We start from the raw sequence: 23351 nt of genomic DNA, 5'->3' as shown, positions 1-23351 counted from the left end.
AGCAGATTCCCATGATTCATCACTTACATACAACACCCAGTGCTCATCCCAACAAGTGCCCTCCTCAATGCCCATCACCCATTTTCTCCCCAACACACCCCCCCACCCTCTGCCTCCTCCATCAACCCTTAGTTCTCTGTATTTAAGAGTCTCTTATGGTTTGTAACTATTTTTTTTCCTTCCCTTCCCCTATGGTCTTCTGTTAAGTTTCTCAAATTGCACATGAGTGAAAACATATGATATCTGTCTTTCTCTGACCTATTTCACTTAGCATAATACCCTCCAGTTCCATCCAGGTATTACTTGTTGCATTACTTGTTGCAAATGGCAGGATTTCATTCTTTCTCATTGCCAAGTAGTATTCCATTGTATAAATAAACCACGTCTTTATCCATTCACAAGTTGATGAACATTTGGGCTTTTTCCATAATTTGGCAATTGTTGATAGCACTGCTATAAACATTGGGGTCCATGTACTCCTATGAATCAGCACTCCTGTATCTTTGGATAAATTCCTAGTAGTGCTATTGCTGGGTCATAGGGTAATTCTATTTTTAATTTTTTGAGGAACCTCCACACTGTTTTACAGTGGCTGCATCAGTTTGCATTCCCACCAACAGTGCAAGAGGGTTGCCCTTTCTCCACATCCTCACCAACATCTATTGTTTCCTTGATTGTTAATTTTAGTCACTCTGACCAGTGTAAGGTGGTATCTCAGTGTGGTTTTGATTTGTACTTCCCTGATGATGAGTGATGTTGAGCTTCTTTTCATGTGTCTGTTAGCCATCTGGATGTCTTCTTTGGAAAAGTGTCTGTTCATGTCTCCTGTCCATTTCTTCACTAGATTATTTGTTTTTTTTTGGGTGTTGAGTTAGTAAGTTCTTTGTAGATTTTGGATACTTACCCTTTATCCAATTTAAGTTTTAATTGAAAAAAATTCAGACTTTGTTTTTAATAGCCTTTTCCATAACCCTTGTAAGTGAATATACGTTATTTTTATCTGATAATGAATTTTAATAAAAACTAAGCTGACATTAAATGTGCAGCATGATTTTATAAAGACTTAAACACTGTGTAACATTTAATGTTATTAAATTATGGACTTCTGTGTTTTACTAGATTTCAGTTAAGAAGTGTGCATTTGCTTTTAATTAGCATTCTCTAGTTAAAATTTTCCAATTTAAACTTTATATTGTACATAGTTCTCATGTGAAGGTTAAAGCATTGTTTTTAGTTAAAGTAATAAGTATGATTGTGTCATTAGTCCTAACAATTGTGTATAGCAGAGTCCTGGGAGATTGTTATGTTTCTTACAGGTGTTTATATTAGTACTATATGTTACATGAGCAGTGAAATCTGATAATTAAGTTATAGCGTATGAGTTCCTAAGTAAGCATATAGGCCAGTTCATCACAGCCATATGACTTGTAAGTCTGTCATTTTATAATCTGGCCTCACCTGCTTAATCTGTTTACTTTCCTATCCCTCATTTCCTCAGTCAGCCTTTATTCACTCATATTTAACATCTTAATATTTCCTGGGTGCCTGGGTGGCTCAGTTGGTTAAGTGCCCTACTCTTGATTTCAGCCCAGGTCATGATCTCAAGGTTTGTGAGATAGAGCACTACATCTGGTCCTGTGCTGACAGTGCACAGCCTGCTTGGGATTCTCTCTCCACCTTTCTCATTGTCCCTGTCCCTCCCCTTCTCACGCTCGCTCTCTCTCAAAATAAGTAAACATTAAAAAAAAAAATCTTGATGTTTCCAAATATCCGTTGTTTGTTTTAGGATGTGTTATTCTCTAGGATTCTTGCACTCCTTTTTCTTGGCATGCACCAAGGCCCAGCTCAATATCCCCTTTTCTATTTTTTTTCAAATTGTCAGCAGTTACTGTAGTCAGAATTATTTGCCCTCTTTATTCATCTTTGCTTTGCAAGCACCTAACATATTACTTGGTATATAGTAATAAATTAAGAGATTTGAGAGTATTTTGTAGTCCAAGTAATTCTAAGACTAGGTTCTGTTCTAAATCAGTTGACTCTGTTCCTTCAGAAACAAAAAAGATTTAATTACTGTGTGTATACTTTGTATATACTATGTATATACTTTTGCTTTTGGTATGTATATTTTGCTTTTCTACAGAATTTAAAGAATTTTAGAGACCTTTGTCAGGGGCACCTGTGTGGCTCAGTTGGTTAAGCCTCTGACTCTGTTTTCAGCTCAGGTCATGATCTCTTATGGGATCAAACCCCGTGTTGGTGGAGCCTGCTTGGGATTCTCCCTCTCACTCCCTCTCTGCCCCTCCCCTGCTCGTGTGCTGTTCTCAAAATAAATAAGCATTTAAAAGAGAAAAAGAAACTTTGTCAGATATACGTAGTAGTCCATTTGATTACTTACTGTTAACTTGTATGAAAGATTTGCATTTAATGTCCAGGCATACCTCGTGTCATTGTGCTTTGCAGATTTTTTTTTTTTTTTTTTTTTTTACAAATTGAAGGTTTGCGGCAACCCTGCATCAGCAGAGCAAATCTATTGGTGGTATTTTTCCAACAACATTTGCTCACTCTGTGTCTGTGTGTCACATTTTGGTAATTCTCATGATATTTCAAATTTTTTCACTATTCTCATGAACGGTCATCTTGATGTTACTGTTGTAATTGTTTTGGTGGCGCCATGAATGCACCCACGTAAGATGGTGAACTTAATAAATATTGTGTTTCTTTTGACTGCTCCACCAATCTGCTGTTCTTTCATGTCCCTCTCCTTAGGCATCCCTATTCCCTGAGACACAACAGCATTGAAATTAGGCCAATTAATAATTGTGCCTCCAAGTGTACAAATGAAAGGAAGAGTCAAATGTCTCTCACTTGAAATCAAAAGCCAAAAATGCTTAAGCTTAGTGAGGAGGGCACATCAAAAGCCAAGATAGGTCAAAAGCTAGGCCTCTTGAACCAGTTAGCCAGGTTGTGAATGCAAAGGAAATGTTTTTGAAGTAAATGAAAAGTGTTACTCAAGTGAACACATGAATAAGAATGTGAAACATACTTATTGCTGATAAGGAGAAAGCTTTAGTTGGGATAGAAGATCAGACCAGCTACATTTCCTAAGGTCAAACCTAATCCAGAATAAGGCCTTAACTGTTCAGTTCTATGAAGGCTGAGAGAGGTGAGGAAGCTACAGAAGAAAAGTTTGAAGCTAGCAGAAGTTAGTAATGGGATTTAAAGAAGGCCATCTCCATAATGTAAAGATGCAAGGTGAAGCAGCAAGTGCTGATGGCAAAAGGCAGCCAGTCATCCAGAAGGTCTAGCTAACATAATGAAGGTGACTCTAATAAACAAGATCTTCAATATAGATGGAACAGTCTTCTGTTGGAAGAAGAGGTCATCTAAGACTTTGATAACTAGAAGTCAATGGCTGGCTTCAGAGCTTCAAAGGATAGGCTCACTTCCTTGTTAGGGGCTAATGCAGCTGTTGACTTTAAGTTGAAGCTAATACTCATTGATCATTCTGAAAATCCTGGGGCCTTTAAGAATCATGCTAAATCTACTCTGCTGTGCTTTATAAATGGAACAACAAAGCCTGGATGAAGCACAGCTGTTTACAACATGGTTTACTGAATACGCATACACACATTTACATATATACATGTATACATGTGTATACATGTATATATGTAAAATGTTTATTAATGTTTGTTTGCTTTTGGGAAAGCATAAGCAGGGGAGGGGCAGAGAGAGGGGAACAGGATCTGAAGCCCTGATGAGCCCAATGTGGGGCTCGAACTCAAGAACCAAGATCATGATCTGACCTAAGTTGGACACTCAACCGAGTGAGCCATTCAGGTGCCTCCTCAATATTTTAAGTCTATCGTTGAAACCTACTGCTCAGAAAAAAAGATGCCTTTCAATATACTGCTCATTGACAATGCACCTGGTTGCCCAAGAACTTTGATGGAGCTTGCTAACACAGCATCTATTCCGCATCCCTGGGTCAACGAGCAATTTTGAATTTTCAAGGCTTATTATTTAAGAAATACATTTTATAAGACTATAGCTGCCATAGAGAGTGAGTCCTTTGGATCTGGGCAAAGTAAATTGAAAACCTTCTGGAAGGGATTCACCACTCTAGATGCCATTAAGAACATCCGTGATTCTTGGGAAGAGGCCCAAAACTAGCAACATTCATAGGAGTTAGAAGAAGTTCATTCTAACCCTCATGGATGATTTTGATGGGTTCAAGACATCAGTGGAGGAAGTAACTGAAGATGTGGTGGAAACAACAAGAGACCTAGAATTAAAAGTGGAGCCTGAAGATGTGACTGAATTGCTGCCATTTCATGATCAAACTATGAAGAAGGAGTTGCTTTTTATGGATGAGCAAAGAAAATGGTTTCTTAAGATGGAATCTACTCTTGATGAAGACGCTGTGAAGATTGTTGGAATGACAACAAAGGATCTAAGACTTACATAAACATAGTAGATAAAGCAGCTCCTTGAGGTTTGAGAGGATTGACTCTAATTTTGAAAGCTCTGCTGTGGGTACACTGCTATCAAACAGCATTGCATGCTACAGAGAAATTGTGAAAGGAAGAGTCCTTCAATACAGCAAACTTGACTGTTGTCTTATTTTAAGAAATTGCCACAGCCTCCCCAACCTTCAGCAACTTCCACCCTGATCAGTCAGCAGCCATCAACATTGAGGCAAAACTCTCCACCAGCAAAGATTCTGACTCAAAGTGCAGATGATCATTAGTATTTACTAGCAAAATTCCTTTTTTCCCCCCTTTGCACAGTGTCAGCTTTATTCAGTCATAAAGCAAGGTTGACATAATTATCAAGCATGTGTTTAACTTGGCTTCTATAGTGTGGCCTCTTCTCTCCCTTTAGTTGTGGAGTTTGTTCTGTCAGCCTTCAGGTTGATTTCTGGGGGGATTTAGGATGAACTGATAGTTATCTAGTTGTGTTCATGGGACACACATAACTTATATGCACTGGGGGAAAAATCATTTGAATTTATTGCAGTATTTGCTTTATTGTGGTGGTCTGGAGCTGAATCCACAGCACCTCTGAGGTATACCTGTATATGGTTTAATATTGGCTTGTGACAAAATCTTAATGAATTTCATCCTAGGCTTAATCTTTTTTTACAGAGAAGGTCTATGCACATGGATGCAGCAGGAGAAGTACTACTGGAAAGAAGAGGTTGTGCAGGAGTGATAACACTAAACAGACCAAAGTTCCTAAATGCATTAAACCTTAATATGATTCGGCACATTTATCCACAACTAAAGGTTTGTGATTTCCTTAAATTATATGGATACTTTAAAAAATGTATCCTTAGGGGCACCTGGGTGGCTCAGTCGGTTGAGTGGCCAACTTCAGCTCAGGTCATGATCTTGGGCCCCATGAGTTCAAGCCCATGTCAGACTATGTGCTGACAGCTCAGAGCCTGGAGCCTGCTTTGGATTCTGTATCTCCCTCTTTCTCTGCCCTTCCCCAACTTGCTCGCTCTCTCTCTCCCTCTCCCCCTCTCCCTCTCCTCTCTGAAAAATAAACAAACATTAAAAATAAATAAGAATGTATCCTAAAAGAACATTTCTGGGATTCTCTTCCATGGAATCTTTGGGATCAGTGCCCAAGCCCCACTGATTTCTTGTCTTCGTCCTTTCCCTATGTGATTATCTTGAAGCATCCCTAATGACGGGGACTTCATGACCTCCTGAGAGCTCCTTCCACTTTTCCATAGCTCTGAGTTTCTTCTTGTGTTTTGCCACTCTGCTTCTCTGACCTTTTAACCAGTGATAATAGTTCTGCCTCTTGGGACAGGAGTATACAAATCTGTTCCATGTGACAGCATTTCGACACGATTCTTAGAGAAGACTATAAGCTTTTCTATTCTAAGTGAACTGCATGGTGCTGTGGAAAAGCATGACTTGTAGTTGGACTACTTTGTTTGAAACTTGGACTTCTGTTTATTAACTCTTCAGCTTGGGAGTGTTCATCTTTCTGTCCTTTGTTTACCTCAGCCGTGAAATGGGGATTATAATATCTTACAGGATTATTGTGAAGTGAAATGGTGTACCTAATATGGTCAGCCACAAAGACTAATTCTCCCCTGGTTACAAGTTCCTTAATTTTTCATTTGATGAGTCTGTCTTCTATTTCCTTATGTCCGTTTGGGACACTTTATAATATGTCTTTAAATGTAATAAAGAGAAATCAAATATTTCAGGTTGGAGTGGACCAGAGTGGAAGAAAGTAGAAACTTCCATGTTAGAATGCCATATTTCTATTAATGTAGTCCAATATTGCATTAGTCTTTTGGACAGCCACATCCATCCGGCTACATCTCTTCCTTGTGTGTTTATATTTTTATTCTCAAGTGTAGAATTTATACAGCTCCTGTTAATTTTTTGTCTCTGGTTAACTGATGTTTTAGTGAATAGTCTTTTGAATTGCCCTTGGCTCTTGATTCTTTCATCCTGATTATTTATTAGTTGCCCCTGCCAACCTCAAATCACTTCAAGATTTAATCACTATTGTGGTTTCATTCTATTGCTTATAAATTTGTCAGTAGGTTGGAGCCCTATATTACCACAATAGAAAGGTTCTTGTTCAGTTTATCAACAGTCTTTGGACTGATTTGTTCACCAGATTTATACGCTTCTGGGATGTATATTTAAGCCCATCTTCTTTCATCTTGGTCTCAAAGTTGTCATGGCAAAGATTCTTCAGATATCATCATACAATTTGGATCACAAAGTGTATTCATCTAGCAACTTTGTTGGAATAGTCTCCAATTTATGTCAGAAAAGAAAATGAAGTTAGGATCCATTCTTTTGGATGTACTTTATAAAGCTTGTACTTTATGTGTATTGACATATATTTATCTATACATGTATATGTGTGTATCCATATGTGTATATAAATGCATATAGATTTTTTAAATGAGTTTTCATTTATAGTATGCTTTTCCCATTTTCTTTTCAATTTGGATAGAATTGGGAACAAGATCCTGAAACTTTCCTGATCATTATAAAAGGAGCTGGTGGAAAGGCTTTCTGTTCTGGGGGTGATATCAGAGGTAAAAACTTTTTCCTCCTCTTAACCTAAATGCTTTTTTCCCTGAGTAGAACTGATAAAACCAACAGGAGATTTTTGTAGTACTTTGTAATTTGCTTTACTTAGAATTTTTTTTTTTATTATAATGTCTTGGCTTTTGTAGTTAATATTAGAAAAATGAGAATAGCATTTTTTTAAACTATGTATGTGCCCTTCATATATCCTGTCTTTCTACCTAAATCATCCTAAACAAAATGTATAGTTATGGTGTGTGAGTCCACTTTTTATTTTAGGTTAGCTGATATTCAGCAATTCGATTTGTTCTCTAACCTGACAATCTGGCCATGTTGAGTGACTTGTCATTGTCCAAATATGACATTCTTTCACATATCTCCTTGACTGTGCTTGTGCTTTTCCCCAGTTCATGATCCCAAAGCAAGAATGTACTTATACATTTATCCTATTGTCAATGTATTTTTACAGATGTTTAAAAACGTTGAAATGAGTTAAAAAGATTAATTCTCCTTTCTAATTCTTTAGGTCAATCTGTATACATATAACCATTAAAGGCAAAAGAAAGAAGAAATGTATATTCTCAGGATCAAAGTCATGTATTTATCATCACCACTGGTGATGATATTTCAGTATTTAATATATACTGAAACTGTTTTTACACTTTGTAATGAAATTGGTGGAGTTCAGGGATGGTTTTTTTTCCTTGAGTTTTTATCGTGTGTGTGTTATTTATTTATTTTTGTATTGTGTTAAGGCAGTACTGTTTCTATTATATTTGGAATAGGAAAAACAAGCTTGATTTAGGATATAATTTTAGGTACCTATTAAATTTTTTTAATATTAAATGTGATTTATTGTCAAATTGGTTTCCATACAGTACCCAGTGCTCATCCCAACAGGTGCCCTCCTCAATTGCCCATCACCCACTTTCACCTCTCCCCCACCCCCCATCAACCCAGTATTTAAGAGTCTCTTATGGTTTGTTTCCTTCCCTCTCTGTAACTTTTTTTTCCCCCCTTTCCCCTCCCCCATGGCCTTCTGTTAAGTTTCTCAGGATTCACATATGAGTGAAAACATATGGTATCTGTCTTTCTCTGCCTGACTTATTTCACTTAGCATAATACCCTCCAGTTCCCTCCACATTGCTGCAAATGGCAAGATTTCATTCTTTCTCATTGCCAAGTAGTATTCCATTATATATATAAACCACATCTTTATCCATTCGCCAGTTGATGGACATTTAGATACCTATTAAATTTAAAGTAACTTGAGTGTTAAAATTTCAGTTGCTTAGATAGATTTGTTAACTGAATTGTGTTTGAATTTATTGTTTTGCCCACAACATGAATATATTTAAAAAAATGTTTTTCAGCATGGAGCTAACCTTTATTGTGGAGTTGAGCCTATGATCTTCATAGTTTACAGATAGGCAGAACCTTATGTATTGTTTTTAGCTTCTTCTAACTGTGAGCTATTTTTACATACACGTTTAACTTTATATTATATATATAAATATATATATGTAAATGTATATATATATATGTATATATATATTGATATTTGGAGGTACAGTTACAAGTTACAGATTTAGTTTATGTGTATAAAGAAGTGGTCTTCAATTCCAGGAAATTTAGTTGCTTTAAAGATGTTTATTTAGTCCAAGATGGTAAGTGGGCACTCAGAAAAAAAAATTTTTTTAAACACTATTCATTTAATTTTTACTTCTATGGAATTAATCGATTAGAATAAGATAAAGAGGAAATCAAAGATTTTTGAGGTAACAGCTTCATTCCATAGGCAATATAATTTGCACTTTTGTCATTTTAGAATTGCTTAATAGTGGTAAGAACTGAATAAGAAATAATAGATGAGGGTTTGGGGGCATGCGTATATCAGTGAAATACCATTAATGACAAAAAATAGACACCAAATCTTTCTTTTAAAAACAAGGAAAAGAAGTCAACATTTGGATTTTGAAAGAAAATATATCAGTTTTCTAGAATTAGTCTAAATACCTGTAGTCAACAATTTTTAGGTAACTCTTTCCCATAGAAGAAATATGTTTATATTTTAATTTGTATTTTAGTAGATAATTCTTAGAAGGGGTGCCTAGGTGACTCAGTTGTTTGAGCGTCCGACTTGGGCTCAGGTCGTGATCTCGCCATTCCCGAGTTTGAGCCCTGCGTGGGGCTCTGTGCTGACACCTCAGAGCCTGGAACCTATTTCAGATTCTGTGTCTCTCCCCCCCTCTCTGCCCCTCCCCTGCTTGCAGTCTGTCTCTCTCTGAAAAATAAATAAAAAAGACACTTAAAAAAACATTAAAAAGACTTAAAGAGGAAAGGCATATAATCTTACAGTATATGGAAGAGAATGGTTTGGTAGTAGTCTTAACATTGACTGGACTAGGAATACAGTGGGTGCTCAGTGTTTCATGGTGAAATGAATGTGGCAGAAATATTTAACTAGACAGAATATATTGTACTGTGTGTATGGGTACATGGATACGCATGCACACACGTGCTTATATTTCTCTGTGTGTATGTATAATGTACTTTGTGTTAATATATGTTACCATTGGAAATGTATATCCAGCAAATCTTTATTTGGGTGCTATAGAAAATAGTCAAAATAAAATGGTAGCAATATATAAGTTCTAAATTAGGTATAGCACTTTGTAAGAAATTCTTAAGAATTTTTGCCTTGAAGTTTTGACTTTGAATATGGATCTGGGGCTGTGTCTGTGGCAAGGGCACTTCAAAACTTTAACAAACCATTCTAGAATTTCCCCTGGTACTTAATATCACAGTATTTTAAGTTTATTCTCTTTCTCTTTGACAGTGTTAACTAGAAAGCACTTTATTAAAAAATTACAATCTTTTTCCCTTTCTTCTTCTTCTTCTTCTTCTTTTTTTTTTTTTTGTAGTGATCTCAGAAGCTGGAAGGGCAAACCAGAAGATAGCTCAAGATTTCTTTAGAGAAGAATATAGGCTGAACAATGCCATTGGTATGTGTGTTCCTCTGAGAGCTTTAAAAATGGAATCAAGATATGAGCTGCAGTGTCAATTGTTAAAGATACAATCAGTAGACATTCTTATTACTCTTTCTACTCTTTCATAGACTATATGTCAGGCATAAATAAAGCTGATTAAACTATTCTGACTGCTCATTCCAGAACAATTCATACTTTAATATTAGTAAGCTATACTTAGTTACTGTATGTCCTACACTCAGTATGAAAACATGGATTCTGATTATATCGCTGGCTTTCTTAGAAAACAAAAATCTTGGGCCTCAGTTGTCTCTGTAAAATTAAGTACCGTTTCCTAATTCTTCAGGAACTCCGGGATGAAAATGCCTTTATAGTTGATGTTCCAGGTTTCATTGGAAGTGAAGCAGTACTTTTATCAAGCATGTGCTTCAAATGTTAAGTTGCAGGGAATAATATAATAAATAATTGTGTACCCACCAGCCAGAATGAACAGACATTAATATTTTATTTTTGCTTGATGTTTTAAGATGTATTTAGAGGAGATAAAATACTACATGTTTTAAACTTATACTTTAGTTGGCTCTGTTGTTTTCCTTAGTGCCATTCTTTTCTCTCCCCAGAAGCAACCATTATCTCTCCTCAAGGAGCAACTGTTGTCGTTAGTTTTTAGTGTATTCTACTAGACCATACTTAATATTTTTACTGTATATTTATGAACAAAAGTAGTATTACTGTGTGGTTTTGAAATTTATAGAAGTAACATCTTACTATGTATACCAGTGCATAAGTTGTTTTTAATAGCATGGAACGAAACTGTTGGGTAGTATTCTGTATTATGAATGTATCCCACATTACTTTTTTGTTCTACATTAAGTAATATTTTAGGTTATTTCAAATTTTTACTAATACAGATATGGTCCCCTTAGTGTCTATGTACAAAAGTTTCTCTAGGAATAATAGAAGCAGAATGGATGGATCATAGTTTATAGGTCTTCAGCTGTTTCCAGATTCTTCTCTAAAGTACAAGACTTTATTTTTTGCATGTTGTTTCCATCATTTTTTTGTGTTAAACTTTGTATGTTTAATATCTTACTGTGGCTTTAATTTGTGTTTCATTGCATATTGGTGAGATTGAAGGTGTTTTCTTTTTTTTTTAATGTTTATTTATTTTTGAGAGAGAGCGTGAGCGGGGGGAGGGCCAGAGAGAGGGAGACCCAGAATCAGAAGCAGGCTCCAGGCTCTGAGCTGTCAGCACAGAGCCCGATGCGGGGCTCGAACCATGAACCGTGAGAACATGACCTGAGCCGAAGTCGGACACCCAACCATCTGAGCCACCCAGGCGCCCTGATAGAAGGTGTTTTCTTAAGTAATCATTTAGATTTTCTTTTCAGTGTCATCCTTTCTTCATCTTTCCGTTGGATTGTCTTTTTCTTACTGATTGTGTAGGTCTTTATTCTGGATTCCTCGTTTTTGTAAACTATACATACTTCTCTCTGTTTGCTACTTCAGGTTATTTTTTGGTATATCTAAGTTTTTATTTGATGAGTTGAAACGCATATATTCTTTTCCTTTATGATTTATGCTTTTTTGCATTAAACCATGTAACAACACTGAGGTTATTAAGATGTCATATTTTCTTTTAATAGTTTCAATATTTTGTTTCTTTGTACTCTAAGTCTTTAATGTACTTGGGATAGTTTTTTGCATGTGACATCCTTTAACTTTTAGTTTTCAGCTAGAAAGCCAGATGTTGTGATTTCTTTTATGTGTAAATTTCATGCCTTTTTCACTGATGTTAATGATACCTCTGTCAGGTATCAAGTTCTTATATGTGACCTGGTCTGTTTCTGGGCTTCTTTGTTCAGTGGTCTATTTGTACTTATGATGAAACTACAATGTCACAATTATTACAGCTGTAAGATATGTTTCTATCTAGTAGTGTAAGTTGCCTTTGTTGTCTTTTAGAATTGTCTTGGCTACACTTAGGCTTTTGATCTTACATATGAATTTTAGAATTTTAGTTTTATTTTGTCTGGCTCTACAGAAGATTCCATTGAGGTTTTGATTGGAATGACAATTATAGGTTAGGGTGAATTGACGTCTTTCACGTTGAGTCTTCCCATCTATGCGTGTGGCATATCTGTATGAACACATAAAAACTTGTGGAGTTAATAGTTTGCGTACCATGAAACTCACCCATTTCAAATATATAATTCAATAACTTTTAGTAAACTTGGGTAACTATTACCCTAAACCAATTTGGAATTTTTCATCAGATTTGACTTTTTATATCCTTGAATAATGTTTTGTAACTTTATTCATAAAGATCTTCCTGCTTTTTTTTTTTTTTTAAGTTTTATTCTTAGGTAGCTTACTTTTTTGTTACTACATTTAGTTGTAATTTTTACCGTTAAATTTTGTAATTTACTGTCTTTGGCATATTGAAGTGATTTGAAATTTAAATTTGGTTCTTATATCTAGCAGCCTTGCTGAAATTTGTTATTCTAATGATACTTCTATAGATTCTCTTGGCTTTTCTACATAGGCAGTTATACCATCTGCACATAATTTTTTTTCACCTCTGTCTCTACAGTTTTTATATTATGAATTTTCCTATATTTTGGGGATAGGACCTCCGTTACAGTGTTGAATGATTGTAGTGTTATTTCTGATGTCCATGGGAAAGGTTTTACAATTTTAATTTTTAGTATTATCTTTTTGTAGACATTTATTTATGTATTTATTTATTTATTTTACCAGGTTATGGATATTACTTCTATTGCAAATTTGTTAGGGGTGTTTTGATTTTTTTGTGCAGTGGTAGTGGTGGTGCTTGTTATCCTGTACTTGAGCATGCTTTTTCTCTCCCTCTCCTGGAAGGAATTTATTGACTTCCTGGCTCAGCAGATGGGTTTTCTAGTCATGTTTTGCACATTCAATAGCTCTTCCTAGCATGAGCTTTTATGTAGGTAGTCCATTTCATAAATTATATGGCCTAGAATTTATTTTAAAAAATTTGTTTTCTAATGTTTGTTTATTTTTGACAGAGTGTGAGCAGGGGAGGGGCAGAGAGACAGGGAGACACAGAATCCAGACCAGGCTCCAGGCTCTAAGCTGTCAGCACAGAGCCTGACATGGGGCTCGAACCCACAAACCACGAGATCATGACCTGAGCCGAAGTCAGAGGCTTAACTGACTAAGCCACCCAGGCACCCTTAGAATTTCTTTCTGATTTAAAATAAATACACGCTCACTCACAATTATTGGCTGTAGCTTCTCCTCAGCTATTGATTTTGGGTTTGTTATGGCACTGATGGATATCCTTTGTTTGGCTTTGAACTTGGATGTGCATTAAAAGATTTTTTTTCCTAGAATTTATATATCTTTGAAGTAGGAGTGGGGAAAAGAGGCTGTTTCTTGATTTAACTCAGTGAGCTGGATTGAATGGACATCTCTCACTTCTTTAAGTCTCAAATTCTGTGTATCAGATTTACTTAGAATGGCTTACTCATTTTGAAAATTTATACCAGTGATATCCAACAGGACTTTCTGCAATGATGAAATTATTCTGTATCTGTGTTGTCCAACGTGATTGCTACCAGCCACATGTGGCTAATGAGAACTTGAAATGGGGCTAGTGTGAGCAAGAAACTGAATTTTAAATTTTACTTAACTGTAACTAATTTTAATTTCAATAGCTACATTTGGCTAGTGGCTACTATATTAGTGCAGTTCTATACTAAATAAAAGGAGATAGGAGAAAACCTTGAAGCAGTTGGGTAAAAACATAGGAAGCGTTCAAGGTTTGATTTCTATACATTGTAGTGACCTATTTTAGCTAATAAGGAATTTGACAGATTGTGGCTTTATGCACTGCATCAATTAGCTTCTAATGTTTTATGTCTGAAATATATATATCTATAGCTGAAATGGGGGGATTGTGTATCTCCATCTCAATAGAGAAACTTCTTTCCATAGTTTCTAGGAAATTAGAGTTCTGTAGGGAATGCAGTTCAAGATTGAAGGGAATTCTAGCTCAAGACTGAAGGCTGTGGAAGTCCTTGCAAATATGAAATCAGAATTAAATTAATTCTGGAATTGTGCTTTGATGGCTTATTTGGCAAATTGGAAACATTTACAGAACTGCTAGATGTGTTAAAACTGTAGTTTTACCCTTCTACATTACATGGAATATTACTCAACCTTAAAAAAAGAATGAGATCTTGCCGTCTGTGACAATATGGATGGACCTGGAGGGTATTATGCTAGATGAAAAAGGAGAAAGACAAATCCCATATGGTTTCACTTATATGTGAAATCTAAAAAACAAATGAATAAACAGACAGCAGAAACAGACCCATAAATACAGAGAACAAACTGATGGTTACCAGAGGTAAAGAGGGTAGAAGCATGGGTAAAATGAGTGAAGCGGGGAGTGAGCAGTACAGTCTTCCAGTTATGGAATGAATAAGTCAGGAATAAAAGGTACAGCCCATTGAGAATATAGTCAATGATATTATAGTGGCATTGCATGGTAACAGATGGTAGCTACAATGGTGGTGACCATAGCATAATGTATATAAACTTGTTGAGTCACTATGTCTTACACCTGAAACTAATATAACGAACGTTGTATGTTGACTACACTTCAATCAAAAAGAAAAAAAAAAATAAAGTCCAAAAGAGAAACCAAAAAAACTGAAGTTTTTTTTTTTTTTTTGTGGTCTTCACTAAGGAAGTAATATTGGCAGCAAGCTGTAACAGAAGCTCAGTGATTTACATTTTTGTTATATTATAAGCAACTCCCCCTCTCAGAGGAAAAAGAAAAAAGGGAAAGGAACAGAGTAAAATTTTACAGAATTTTTGAGCTGAAAGGAACTTCTGAGGCCATATATTCTCATTGTTTAATATTCTCATTGTTTAATAGATGAGGAAAATTACATGTGTATCACATACACATATATAATATGTGCATATACATTAACGTGTGTGTGTGTGTATGTATACCAAAAGCTATATATGTGTTGAATTGCCAATATATAGGTGTGTACATGTCGGGGGGTGGGGTACATCTGATGCCAGTATATATGTTGAATATAGTTGGATATAGTTAATGACAAAGCTGAGACTAGAATCTGGGTCTTTTGACTCCCAGTCCTTGCTTTTTACTGTATGCTGCACTTCTCTTTGTATCCAAATACTTTGGATGTATTGAAAACAAATTACATTCCTTTGAATACAACTGTGTACATAAACAGCCATGGCTTATAAAGTAAATCTTAATTACATTTTTCAATGGCTGAGCCATAAAAGGCTTTCATTTTGTTTGAAATTGAAGTGTTGAATTGCTAAATTAAATAGATGATCAGGATTGTGTAGAAATCGACATTTTAAAAACATATTTTACAAGCCATATATTTAGCTACTTTGGTATTTCTTACAAAATTTTTCTAGGGAAAATATTCAGAGTTAGTGTAATATGTGATTTTTGAAAAAGTGAGTATATTTTAAACATTGTAACTAATTATAGCTCTGTTTCTTTTAGGTTCTTGCCAGAAACCATATGTTGCACTTATTCATGGAATTACAATGGGTGGGGTGAGTAGACTATTTTACACGCATCATTGATATGTGAGTTTATTTAAAAATAAGTTAGTCATTATTAATCAGAAGTGAGATGATTAATGTAATATGGCAGAACTCATTGAAACAAAATCATGTTTGGATTTTGGAGCTTTCTAGGTTTAGGATATAATATTTGCATATAACACTTTTAGACTTATTTCCACCCAAAAGAATATGTTCTTAATTATGTTATATACTATTTTAGTTTCTTGAATTAGCAAGCTTTTTTAACCAACAGAACGATTGAATTTTTTCTTGTTACGTAGAGTGTTTTTTCTACTTATAAGTAAACTGCTTCCAACAGCTTCAGAAAAGCACCTGGAATGTTAAGGTTTTCTTAGACTGAGTGGTTGGGGATGTGTTTGCCTAAATTGTATCTGTTGCACAAAATCTCACCTCAGTGAAAGTGTTTGGGTACTTTATGAAGTTTTCTGAAACTGCGTTTCTTATCAGTTACAAATATCTATGTTGTGTCTGTGCAGTTACAAAGAAGTCTTAAATGTTTTTGGCCTTGAATAAACTTGGAAAAACATGAAATAATTACAGAAAAAGTGGAAAATTGCATGGCACTGGCTATACCAAAGACAAGCCTTTAAGAAAGTGAGAGGTCAGAATGTACCTTCATGGCAAGAAAAGAAAGGATTTAAGTAGGTTGTAGGAGGCCAAAGGGCAGAATTTCAAAGATTCCATGTTCAGTGTTTCAGAGATTTAGTCTTTGGGACTATAAGAAGACCCCTCTTTTTCTGGTAGAACCAAACTAAATAAAGCCTCTTGGGCACTGGGAATTGCTTAGATCTTGCACATCATTTTGGGAAGGGACTCTACTAACAGCTGTGATTAGAAAGTAGGATCAACGGGCCACATGTACTTCTTGGCTTGTTGGCAGTTACTGAGCATGGGTTGATCCTGCTTTCTTTGTCCAAATACTGGGGAAGAAAATCCCTGAAAAAATACTGCAGAATAAAGGGAAGGAAAATAATGGAAATGTTGAAGGAAGAGCTGCCTTGTGAATGTGGAAGGAACCAGGAAAAAAATGAAAATAAAAAAAATAATGGGCATTCTTACTAACATGTTAAGAACACTTGAATGATCCAAAAGATGGCACCATAGAGCTTGCTTTTATTTTTGTGGTTTTTTTCTTTTTCTTATATAAACTTTTTTTTTCCCAATCAAGGAAAGTAACAATTTTACTTATGTTCTCTATCATGAAGAGTAAGTAGCATGAAACTTTGTAGAGGGGATGGCTATATTCCATTATGTTTTAGATTTCAGAAATTTGAAACTTTACTCCATATTTTAGTCTATGGTAAAATAAAAAATGTTTGCTAAGTGCTGCTTCACTTAGTTGCTCAAAATTGTTGAAGATTATGTCATTCCAGTGTTTTTGCAATAGATTAACAATTTTTTTTATTATGAGCAATTTGAAAGAATAGGTAATTCTGTTTCCCAGAAAGACATATTTTTAATTCCTTTTCCCTTTAGTTTAAACATCTAAATTCATATTTTTTCACATTAGTATATATGTATATATAGAAAGGAAAATGCCTAAAAATCAGTATTAATTGTAAGTAGATATAGAACAGAGAAAAATCTTTAAAATTTTCTCTGTATGTGTAGTTCCATCCCCATTTCCCTCTCAACTGAACTGGATTTAAAGAGCTTTCAAATTTCTTTCTTCCTTCCTTTCTTCTCCTTTTCTCCATTCCTTCTTTCTCTTCTCTTCCCACAATGCATTTTATAATAGAAATAAAGTTCGCCCCCCCCAACTCAAAATATGGTGCAGTATGGTATTGTTGTATCTCTCAAAGTGTCCTAAGATGCTTCTAGCAAAAGGCTTTATGATCAATATAATGGAAAATTTAAAGTTTAAAGGCATAGACAGGGGTATGAGACTGCAGGGGCTGTGAAAGGAAGAATTAGGAAATTTCCATTGGATTTCAAAGTGTGTAGAATATGTGCTTATATGCATTCATTTTTATCTGTGCTCATGTTGAACTTTCTTCCAGTGTGGGTGATTATCCTCTTTGTCTTGATAGAGAAGGGTAGGGTCTCCCTCTCTCCCTATGGTATTCTATGATTTCCGTATGCCTTTTTAAGGGAGAGTTAGGATGGCTTTATAGTTGCACAATTTCTGATAGTAAATTTTTAGGGTCATTTAGTTTCTCAGCCTTTTTCATAGGTAAACATTGGGTTGTATTTTTGAAGTTGCAATGGATTATCCTCTAACAGAAGTTCCTATACTTTTTAACTCTATTTTACCCCTTGTCTGTCTTATTAGATAGAACCCTTGATTCTCCACTTTACTCTTTTCCCCCTGACTCAGGGATATCTAAAGGCAGAATTGGGAGGTGCTTGTATTTCCTTACCAGGACCTTGGCTTTGTTGCCTCCCTTATCCACCATTTTAAGGTATTGAGTTCTGACTCAATATAGAACTCAGTATAGAACTTTGACTTTCTAGGAGTATGGGTATTCTTGGCAACTTCTACAGACTTGCAGATTCTCAGATCTACAGGGAGTTCTTTTCTTTTTTCCTTGGCCCTTTCCTGTGGATATATTCGTAGGATTTTGGTTCATTTTGTTTTTAATTATGAATTTCCCCTAGGTTCTTGGTCAAGAGGCAGGCACCTCCTCCTGTGCCATCCTTACCCTGCCTCTGTTTCATCTACCATGTCATCCATACACCATGTTGGGTTGAGTGATTTGTGGTCTAGAGGGCTCGGTTCCTTATTGAGGCATCAGATTATTGCACTAAGAAGAAAGGGGGAGGGAGCTCCTCTTGCCCTTAAAATGAGCTCATTCTCCTACCGATATATTGACTTAAGAGGTTTAATGTTAACAAGAGGTTCATTATGATTTTAGCCATTATTTGAGATTATTCTCCACTATTTCACCCAACCATCAAAAGTTAATCTATGTGTGCTAAATACTGGTTAGACTCTGGGCTAAAATAGTTAACAAGGCAGATATGTTTTCTTTCCTTATGGAGCTTCCAGTAGAGAGAGGCAGGGACAGGTATTCTGGAAATACACAACAGTACCATCCTCAACTGTGTGAATATGTGTGAGTACTTTAGTGAAAGGGCTGGTGTAGGGGAAGCATCTTGGAGGAAGTTCTATCAGCAGTCAGGAAAGAACAAGTTGGGAATAGTGGAGAAATATGATTGCTAATGTGTATAAGGGGTTGATATAGTGTGGAAGGACAGTGGGCAAAATGAGAAGATAGAGACATGTAAAAGGAGATGAGAGAATGTGTATTTGGGTAAACATCAGTGTGCCTGGATTTTGGAGTGTGAAGGAGATAGTGGTTAAAGTCTGAGGCCAGAAAGGTAAACAAGAAGCTAGATCAGTCCTTTTATATAAGCTATGTTGGGTAGTTTATCCTAAAATCAGTAAGGAGAGCCTTTAAAGTGCTTTTAGATGGGGAGATGGCTTGATCAGGTTTGCATTTTAGAAACATAAGTCTCTTGTGGGAAGAACAGATTGGAGGGGGTTAGGGTTGGAAGTAAAGAGATTGTTTAGCAAGTTATTGCAGGGATCCAGGTGAGAGATTATGGTGATTTTGGACTAGGGTAGCATCAAGGACCTGAAAATTAGATTTATGGGCAATATTTAGGAGACTTGGGATTTGATGAGGGCTAGAACATGGGAGGGTAAAGAGGAGGAGGAGGCAAGCTTGAGTTCCAGGTCTAGTGTGGGCACTCGAATGAAGGGTGGACTGTTCACTGAGATTTTGGAGGAAGAATGGCAGGCGGTGTAGACGGGAGGGTGAACAGAGATGAGTTTAATTTCGGGCTTGTTAAATGTGAAATGCCTGTGGACTATCCACATGGGTGGGTTGTGTCTGAACAAAAGTGTTGGCTATGCAAGTCTGAAACTCAGGGTGTTGCCCGGGCAAGAAGTTCAGTTTGGGACTTGTGTAGGCACAGTATTCTCTACAGTGTGTGCTTCTGGAGCATGAATTAGCTCATAAGTGATTGGTAAGTGGTGAAATCATGTTAGCAATAATGTAAAAGTTGTGTTTGGTTCATATGCAGGGTTTTTTTCTAGACAAGGGGAGATAGGATAGTGGCAATAAATACATAATCATCAGCTATGCAGGAAAAAAAGTGCTTAATCTGTTGATGTACAGTGAATAGGAATTCTCTTGTCTATATTTTAAGAAAATTAAATACTTGTTGGGCAGCTTCCACCCAGAGCTACCCCCCATACCCCCCCCCCCCACCCCGACACACACACACCCGGCACTTGGATGTTTAAGGGCGGTCCCACTGGCTTTTAGTTGCACTTCTACCTGCTTTGTTCTCCACACCTGCTGGTCCTGCCCTGATTAAAGTATTGCCATTGTTTCCACTTTATTTTTGTGCATTTTAAATATCTGCTCTGGTATTCTTTGTTTATAATGAGATGCCTGACTGGGTGATCTAGATCAGGTCCCTGGGACCATTTACAGTTTCTGTTAGCATTCAGATTACAAAGTTGCGTAGGTTTTGAGCAGACTGCCCAAACTCTATTTTTCCTGTAAGCTCTGTGCAGTTTTGTAGAATCTGAGGATTTTTTTCAGAAATTCATTTTCTTAGAGCTGCCTTGTATTGAAAACTTGACAATAGAAAAGATTATGCAAGGAAATGTGGCAGAAAGAGTGACAACCAAAGTAAGTCCAGAATGGAATCCTAAAACAAAAAACACCCAATGTTTATTGGCCAGGGGCAGAACAAGGACCCTATAAAAGGCACTGAATAAAAGGGGTCCAGAAGAGGCAAATTAGAAGAATGGCCTTGTCATGGGAAATTTCAAGTTGGCTACTGTGCCCCAGAAGTCTTTGATAGTTTGTTTTGTGGTAAAGAGCATATCCTAGGTTCCTCTTGTATGCTGCATTCCCCAGACCTGAAAGTCAGCTGTTTCTCCAAGACAGCTCTGGTTACTTCTAGTAGAAAATGGTAGTTAGCAATAACAGCCTGGGCACTAGTTAAGTTGATAATTGTTTCTACACTCTTTCAGTGAACAGAACTAAGAATACAGATCTTGTTTTTATGAGAAGATAGGTCCTGAGTTAATACATCTATTCAAATTTAGATTTTTACTTCTTTGATATTGGTATCTTTTTTATATTAAGCATCTTTTTTTTTAAATAATGTTAACACTGTTACAGATTTGCTGTGTCCTATTACATATACTAGTTTTAGAATAACAATATTACTAAAGATAAAGCCAGTTGAAATAATTACTCTCTTTCCCCTATACCAAATTTTTTTAGTGACTTGTCTTTTTCATATTTTTCTAGAGTATTCAACCTGGTTCTCATAGAACCAACTCTTTATTTTTATACTCTTATCAGTGTACAATGAATTTTATTTAAAGCACATACTTACTATACAAGTACGACTGGCATAAACAGACTAGAAATACATATGACTAACATTTCATAAACTCTAAAGTCCACAGATTGTAGTATGAAATTGTATCAAAAAGTAGCCAGAGAGTAGTTTTCAGGTGCTAGTTAATATGGACATTAGTTAATGTGCTTTACAGAATTAATGGAAATCCTTGGTATATAATTGACCTATAACGTTGTGTTAGTTTTAGGTGTACTGTGTAATGATTTGGAATGTGTATCTACTGCAAAATGATTACCACAATAATTTAATATCCATCACCACAAATGGTTAACAAAAGTCTTTTTTTTTCTTGTGATGAGAGCTTTAAGATTTCCTCTCTTAGCAACTTTCAAGTATCCCTCTGGCTTTTTTACTTAAAGTAAAACTATACCTGAAGAATGGTAGACTGTTAATATCTAAATAAATATTTTTATCTTGATTGTTTGGTTCTGCTGAATATAATTTTCATTCAGAAATAATATGAATTATGCATCCAAAGCAGGGGGAGTTAAAATACATTAACATTATGTAATCAATGTATTAGTATCATTAATATGCAGTACTAGCCTATTAATATTAATGTGAGAAGCATAATAAAGTCTTTGTTTTCACTGTGGAGACTGCTGATCAGACTGCTAATCTAATGCATGTGGTCCCAGAGATACATTATGAAACGTATTGTATACTTATGATATTAACTTTTATACTATAGTGAAGTAATGTACAATGAAAAACCTGTTTGAATTTCTAACAGAAACTTATACCTATTTGAAAGCACTGTTTCAAACCCTGAATGATGATGAGAGAGGACTCTCACATACTCTCCGATACTGTGATGCAGTGTTCATTCTGGGCAGGAGCTTCCTCATTCTCCCTGATTAGAATTTAAATCCATGACTCTTTGTATAAGCATTAGTCACATCATCCCATTGTGTGCCTTTCTCGGTTAGTTGCTTTCTTAACGGTGGTTGTTGGCTCTGTTTACTCTGTAACATTTAATTTTAATTTTAATTTTAATTTTTTTAATTAGAAAAGCATTTTTATTGTGAAACAACTTCAAGTTTATGGAAAAGATGCAATAACAGTACAGAGAACTCCTATGTATTCGTCATATTCCCTGTTATTTCCACATATGTTTATCATTCTCTCTTCCTCTCTTCTGCATCTATCTGTGAAGAATTTTTTTAACCATTTGAGAGAAAGTTAGAGACGTGATAACTATTGTTAAATTATTCAGTGCATATTGCCTAAGAATAAAGACACCAAAATCAAGAAATTTAACACTAATACAATACTATTATCTGGAACATTTCTTTTTCAAGCACCAAATTAAATTGTTCCACATGTGTCCTTGTTTGTTTGTGGAGAGAATAATCTTGCCATTAACATAAATCATGGGGACTACCTGGGTGGCTCAGTCGGTTAAGTGTCCGACTTTGGCTCAGGTCATGATCTCACTGTTCACAAGTTGGATCCATGTGTTGGACTCTGTGCTGACAGCTCAGAGACTGGAGCCTCCTTCGGATTCTGTGTCTCCCTCTCTCTGCCCCTCCCCTGCTCGCTCTCTATCTCTCTCTCATTCTCAAAAATAAACATAAAAAAATAAATATAATAATGGAATGGTTGACTATATCTTAGGTTAACTTTAAATATTCTTGTAATTATCAATTTTTACAATGTTTTTGTCTCAAATAGTAATATTATGTGGAAATATATAAGTGGTGCTTATTTCTAGTTGCTAATTAACATATTTGCATTGTAAAGAATTTAACTCTGCTTTTTAAGTAATTCTAAGATCTTTGTAAAAAGCCTTAAATAAAGCTATGTCAGCTTTTTCCATCTATCAGTCTAAAAACTCATCTATGTCTCTTAATTTAAAAAGTCTTAGATTGCCTAAATTTTGCCTTTAAAGATTATAAAATTTAAATAAGTAATTGTTATTCTTATGGCAGTATGAGTTTGACTACGTTCATATATTGTTTAGTTATTTTTTGTCCCTATTAGCATTTTTATACTAGGTTGTAAAAATGGATCAAATTCATTTTACTTTATTAGCACAAGGTGAGCACAGTACTGCAGTGATGATTGTTTACTATTAATAAAAGTAAAAAAGAATGTCCGCGTGCTTGGGACACCATAAATAAAAGGCACAGAAGGGTTAAATGTAAAATAGATACCATACCACCACTAAACTAAAAGACAGTTGACATATTTTAATAACAAGGTAAATTTTATGACAAACTTATTTGATATAGAAGGACATTTCATAGTTATAGAATGGTTAGCT

General features: G+C 35.5%; 1 protein-coding gene across 7 annotated transcripts in view; it reads left to right on the top strand.

Annotated features, from left to right (window-relative positions):
- HIBCH (3-hydroxyisobutyryl-CoA hydrolase) overlaps positions 1–23351 on the top strand; it is a 117970-nt gene that overhangs the window by 42591 nt on the left and 52028 nt on the right. For all 7 annotated transcript variants that reach the window (XM_045034136.1, XM_045034138.1, XM_019838373.3 and 4 more), the window contains 4 exons: positions 5148–5288; positions 6997–7081; positions 9998–10078; positions 15609–15661. In XM_045034136.1, coding sequence (XP_044890071.1) covers positions 5148–5288; positions 6997–7081; positions 9998–10078; positions 15609–15661 — 360 coding nt within the window. The remainder of the gene's footprint in view (positions 1–5147; positions 5289–6996; positions 7082–9997; positions 10079–15608; positions 15662–23351) is intronic.

Source organism: Felis catus, chromosome C1 (genome assembly GCF_018350175.1).
Source record: "Felis catus isolate Fca126 chromosome C1, F.catus_Fca126_mat1.0, whole genome shotgun sequence".
NCBI classification, from domain to species: domain Eukaryota; kingdom Metazoa; phylum Chordata; class Mammalia; order Carnivora; family Felidae; genus Felis; species Felis catus.
Note: the sequence above shows the minus strand (reverse complement) of the source record. Positions and strands in the feature narration are given on the sequence as shown.